Below are 6171 nucleotides of genomic sequence, written 5' to 3'. Positions count from 1 at the left end.
CCTCCCTCTAAAAAATTCATTTCTTGGTATTTTGAGTTGAAATTTTGCATAGAGGTTGGAAAAAATCCAATCCACCTCCAAAAAAATTCCCAGAATTTTTTGTGGTCAAGAAGCATTTTTTTTTATTTTCCTACCATTAAAAATCAAGAAAATCTGCAAAAATAGGAACTGGCCAGAATGACCCCAAATTCAGCTGGCAGCCTCAAAAAAATATGGTTGATTTTACTGGATTGATTTCATGTAAAAAGCACGATATTTTCTTGGCGAAATACAGGAAACTCAGCAGCTCACATGCCGCGACCAAAAATATCGGGCTGGCTCTAGCAACACCTAGCCTCTCCCGCACGGGGGTAGGCCAGAGCGTAAGGGGCCAAGGCAGCCCCCCACAGGCAAGAGAGCAAGCCAAGCTCTAATTGCTAGGGCCAAAAGTACCTAGCCTAGTACGCCATGAATTCAAACCAGAAAGGAAGGGGGAATCGCACTCCTGGTTCTAACAAAATCACCTTAAAGGAATCAATTCTACCCTTTCTAACCGAGCTAGGTTAGAAGCTATGGAAGCATGGAAAACTGGTGAAGCTTTGGACGTTTGTGCTCTAAAGGATAAAACCATCATTAAGGATTTCGTATTCACCAACAGAAATTCTATGGGTTTAGGATTAGTTTTGCCTAACAAAGCAAACCTTATAGGATTTCCATTATGAGACATATTTCCTTTAAATATGTGCTTTAAACCTGTTTTTCTAACCATATGAAATCTATGTTATGTGATTTTTTTTTTTTTTTTTTTGTTATTGTTCCTTTTAGATGGCAAGGATAACGAACCCAACTTTGGTCTTGTATATGTAAGTTCATAGGCTGTTCAATTCCATATCAAACCCCTTTTCTAAGTTTGGGATGACACGAACAGTACCAGGTCAACATTCACTTCAACTCCATGAGACCTTTGGCGTGTCTTATGGACATGTTAAACCGTGATGTTTTTCAAGGCAAACCCCCTCGTGAGGACGCAAGTTTTATTTCTTACATGAAAGAATATTATACCATTGGTATTTTCCAGTTCCCTTAGCGATACATTTTTTAATTTTTAGAGAAATCTCAAAATATTTTTATATTTTTTCTTGATTAATGTATCAATTGACAAAAATTAGTTTAATTAACAAAAATGTTAAATAGTCACCAGAAACTTGCGTGTTTTTTCCATAGAAATTATGTGAATTTACTTGTAACTTATACACGGAAAACGGATGAAATTTTTTTTCTTGAAAAAAAAGCATCTGGTTACTCTACATGACGAATAAAAACTCTGCAAGCTTTTTATATCCATAGTCCAATGTAGAAGACAAAATGGGATGGAAACAAAAAGGTTTAATTCATGCTGTTTGGTAACAACATTGAAAAGTAGGCAAGCAAATTAACCAGATAGCTAGCTAGGCAGTGACAAAGCGGTGGTGTTGGTGGTGGTGGTGTACTTGTTGTTGGTGGTGGTGGTGGTGGTGAGGGGTGGTAGTAGCAGTTTCAATAGTAACGTGAAAAGGCCTCCAGGCAGAAGCAGTGAGCAAGCAAAGGTCTTTCCAACCGAGCTTGAGGGTGCCATTATCCTCTACTAATGTATAACCATCAGAGGGGAACATGCCAAGGAGCAAAGTGGCTTGTGTAGCAGCATTCCCAGCAAGAGAGATGCCTTTGAACCCGGACTGTTGTAGTTTTTCCCTCCAGTTGTGGAACTTGACATCCCCACTTCTGGAAGGACCTCCCACGGCCAATACATTGCGTATCTCTCTGGAGAGCAACTGCTGCTCCACTACATGCCTCTCCTCACTCTCCTCCCCATAGCTTGCTCCCAAGGAGTCGAACAGTGCGGAGTAGTAGTGTATGGCCTCCACAAACCTTCCCAGGAAGGATCCTGCATGGCTTAGGTCCTGTTCTACCACAGTCACTACTTTTGGTGCCAACCTGCAACAGAATCCATCCACCCCATCCCATTAGCGACCACGAGCGTGGTGCATGCTAAATTAATTTATCCATAACCTAGCTTAACTAGCTCAACATGGATAATGGAACAATTAATATTGGCTGGCTGGGGCTGGCTCTTAATTTAAATTTATGTGTATACTGTAGTAACAAAATAGAGTATATGTGGATATCAAATCATGCACTAAATCTCATAGCAAATTCAAGATAATATGATTCATTAATCCAATACTTCCAAAATCATATCTACTAGTACAAGAAAAATAATAAATTTGAAGTCATTATCATTAGCATCTACCCTTTTGATGTATAGAATATAATATGAAAACCAAACTTATTATTAGCTCATAAGCTCCAGCTTGCTCCTACAATATATATATATAGGAAAATGTGCCTGTGTTATAAGTAAAAAAGAAATGCCTTTTTTGTATAAGAAAAGAAAATCAAAAGGGAAGAGAGGAGGAGAATGAGATCAGACTATATATGATGAACCCTTTTTTAGGTATGGGATCTCGTGTTATGATCTTGTGAGTAAGTAGTAAATAATACTTAGGATATAGTCAGAGATGATGATGATGATTAAGTAAATACCTTTGCAACAGACAAAGCATATTTGTATCGGAACCGGTGACATCGTAGAGCGAGTGTTGCAACCAGTGGACGGCCACAGCCTCCCTCTTGCTCACATTAAGCCTCTCTGGCTCCAAATTTCCAACCTTTTCGGCCACTGGAATGAACTCAAAGGGAAGTCCCAGTTTGTGCGCGAAATCAGACAGACGTTTCCCCGTTGCTTCAAGAGCCTCCAAAGAGGTCCCCAGCCCGGTCAAGCGGACATATGGTGGTCCACCTGGCCTAGATGCTAGGATATGAAATAGCCCAGGCCACTGCAAACCTTGCATGACGTCCAGATCTATGATGTGGACTCTCTCTTCCCTTTCAAACGCTTCTTGTATCGCTTGGTTGGCTGTGAAATGAGAGAACTTGACGAAAGGGCCAATCCCATTGAACACCTGAAAGGCCGAAGCCATCTTCTGGGTATGGCTTTGGGGTATTGAAGGAAGCGTGGCGTATATCCCCAAGCAAGAGCTGACCAGCCTTGCTGACATAGCCTCCGAGAAGTAAGCAGCCACTCGCTGCGCTGAAGTTCCAAATGGCGTCGACAGCTCCGAGATCTCAAGTAGCATCTTATTAGCTTCCTCAAAATTATCAGCGGAGACGGCCTCCGCGCATTGGAGCAGTAAGGTCAGAAGGTGCAAGCCTTCTTCGTCTCTCTTTTGCTGCCGCATCTCTTCTTTCTTATCTCGGCTGGCTGCTGCTGATGAAGAGGGAGGGGATGTGGTGCTGCTTACCTGTTCTGTCTCCGCAGATGATGATTTTTCCTGCTGCTGATCTTGTGCTTGCTGTTGTGGAGGTTGTCCTTGATTTAATGCTAGAATAGTTGGTGTAACAATGGAAGTAGAAGAAGGGCTCTCTTGTTGCTTCTGCTGCTGTTGTTGCAGATGCTGATCATGATGAACAAGGTGTATTTGTGGCTGCTGGTGTTGCTGTTGGATGTTTGGTTGGCAGATGATAGGTGGCGTCGGTCCCCAGTTAGAGTAGTGACTAACATGTGAAGAAACTGGAGGAGCGGAATTAGAGACGATATTGTCAAGATCAAGAGTGAGCCCAGAATTAGAGGCATGGCCTTGATTGTAACGCCTCTGGATCTGAAGCGGTAATGGTACTGCTGCGGCTGCCTCCTTATTCCTACTCCTCTCCACCGGGAGAATACTGGGCGGGATTATTGGGTCTGTCAAAGACCGGAGCCTGTACTCGAGGAGGGAGGCCAGATTGGGGTTGCAAGGGTAGATGATCTCCCTCACATTCTGAATGAGCTGAGGAATGGACACGTTGGTGGAAGTGTGGAGTAGGTCCTTTATGAGGCCATCAATCCAAGCAGTGGCGGATGTGGCATCTTCCATGGAAGCTGAAGCAAGAGTACTAGTAGTAGGAGCGGTAATAGAGGTAGTGACGAGGCCGGGCAGTGGATCGGCGGCGGCGTTTGATCGGATATTGTTTCTTTTTATTTCAGCTGGAGGAAACAAGGGTAGACCAGAGAAACCACAGACGGCTGGGAGTTGGGATTGGGTGTGGATGTGGGTGTCGTTGCAGCTACTAATTAAGTTGGTGGAAAGTACTGTAGGAGACAAGAACCCAGAAACAGACAGAGAAGCAGACCCGCCTGACGTAATTGCTGTCAAGTTCGTGGAAGACGGTACCATAGAAGTCATAGTAGAGTAGTTGAGGACTGGATATAAGATTGAGTTGGGGTTATTAGGGTTAATATTGTTGTTGTTGGAACAACTTGTAAAAGAAGAGGCACCAGTACTTCTAGTCATACCAATAACATCATCATCATTGTTGTTGTCGTCCTCGTCGTCGTCTGATATTGAAAGTGAATAGACGTTGGTGCTACTGATAATGTTACCTCGAGATAACCTCTGATGATTTTGGGGAGTAATCGTTGATTGCACTTCCATCATCTCAGAAGCCATCCTCTTCCTCAACATCTTCCCACCTGCTGCTTTTACTTGTACCGCTAATGATATTGGTGTGGGTGTGGGGTGTTTGCTGCTGTTGGTAGTGTTGTTGCCACCGTTGGTAAGCTGCAGGAAGGCACTTGTCAATGAAGCAGTAATACTGGTGGTGTCGTTATTGCTCTAGGTGCCACTGTTTTTATTATTGTTGTTGCTATTAATGCCGGCGCTGTTGATATGACGGAGCAAAGATGAGGCAGCTGCCATTTTGAACCAATACTATACTAGTAATAATAGAAGTAGTAGTGGAAGGCAGCAGATACAAGAGATCCAGGAGAAGATGATAAGCCTCGACTGGTTCTTCTTGATCTTCGTAGATAATACTATAAGGAGATAATTAAATACTTGGAAAGAAAAGGAAGAATTTGAAGTTGCTGTCAAATGAGGTGTGTGTGTGTGGATTCTCAAATCTTGCAACATGCTAGCTAAGCCCAAAAACACCTACACGACCTCCGATAACTTTTTGTTGCTACAAATTTCTTCTATCAGCTAATAGTGCTGCTGCTTGCTGAAATTTAATTGTTTGAGTGAGTGGATTTAAAATGATAAGTATGGCGTAGTCTTCTTGCCTTTTGGATGCTTCTGACGAGTCTTCTCGCAAATGAGAAACATTGAAAAGGTAACTTGAATGGGAGAAGTAGTACTGGTAGCCAGGAGGGGATGGAGCTGTGTGTGTAATGTTTATGTATGCGAGGTGCTGCTCCTCAGCTGCTAGCTGCTAGCTGCTAGCTGCTTGTGGGCGATCGAAACATGGGTGGTTAATTGCGGATGGCATTTAGTAAGGTGTCCTTTTATGGGTGTATATTGTATATGTGTGGACCGAGGAGATCAAATTAAGAGCATGCTCATGGATTTAATTCTAGCTTGGTCAAGATACGAGCATATGGCGAGGCAAAGCAGGACATGTCGTTGCTGTTTCTTATTAATAATGGGCATTTAATAATATTAAATGCAGATGTTAGCAGCAGGGAGAGCAGACAGAGGGGGAGAGAGATGGGCTGGCATGGTGAATGCATCTAACAGCACAAAGGCTAGAGCAGAGCAGCATTGTTGGGGCTGATGGGATTTTTGTTTGTAGTTCGTCGTTGCCTGTTTGACATTTTCCAGTCACAGTCCCATCAACGGCTATTTCTATGAGCCTCGTAATTTATACCGCTCCTACGCTATGCATGTCCAGTCTATGTTAATTATTATATATTTCTTTTCTATTCAATGAATCCATGTCAATCAACCACGTTTACCAATGACCAGTCTCTCATCTCATCTCTCTCTTCCTGTTGTAGATTGATTGACGAATTTCCTTCTAAAGCCAAGAGAATCTTTGAGATTTCCCTAAAGTATATCATAATTGATTGCATTTCTTTTCAATAAAGAAAATCCTCTAAAAATCCTAAACCTATACTATTTATATAAAAATTGACATATAATCCTAGTCATCATTAATCACCAAGGAAATTGTTTGCATTCTAAGGCTGTGCTGCTGATGAAAGATCTAAAAATGATTACAAATTGTTTGCATCATTATCAACCTTCTCCGTCTAGTTAGAAAACAACCACCGCCATTTCAAGGAGAAAAACATAACAAGAAAGAAGACCAAATAATTCATATGGTCATATTAGATCT

At 42.2% G+C, this 6171-nt stretch overlaps 1 protein-coding gene across 1 annotated transcript; it reads right to left on the bottom strand.

Annotated features, from left to right (window-relative positions):
* Positions 1 to 1288: 1288 nt before the first annotated feature.
* LOC118047213 (protein SCARECROW) lies at positions 1289 to 5456 on the bottom strand. The gene is made up of 2 exons (XM_035056444.2): positions 2563 to 5456; positions 1289 to 1953 (listed from the first exon to the last, which is right to left on the bottom strand). The coding sequence occupies exons 1-2, from the start codon at positions 4518 to 4520 to the stop codon at positions 1428 to 1430; spliced, it is 2484 nt and encodes an 827-aa protein (XP_034912335.1). The 5' UTR covers positions 4521 to 5456; the 3' UTR covers positions 1289 to 1427.
* Between the last annotated feature and the right edge of the window lie 715 nt (positions 5457 to 6171).

Source organism: Populus alba, chromosome 16 (genome assembly GCF_005239225.2).
Source record: "Populus alba chromosome 16, ASM523922v2, whole genome shotgun sequence".
Taxonomy (NCBI): Eukaryota; Viridiplantae; Streptophyta; class Magnoliopsida; order Malpighiales; family Salicaceae; genus Populus; species Populus alba.
The sequence above is the reverse complement of the archived record's forward strand: the minus strand, read 5'-3'. Positions and strand labels throughout refer to the sequence as shown.

Bases quoted from the DNA above. Each gene is read 5' to 3' on its own strand.
- LOC118047213 (XM_035056444.2), bottom strand. From the start codon at position 4,520: ATGTTGAGGAAGAGGATGGCTTCTGAGATGATGGAAGTGCAATCAACG. The intron at 1,954-2,562 runs GTATTTACTTAA...ATTCTGTTGCAG, and splicing joins ATGCTTTGTCTGTTGCAAAG to GTTGGCACCAAAAGTAGTGA.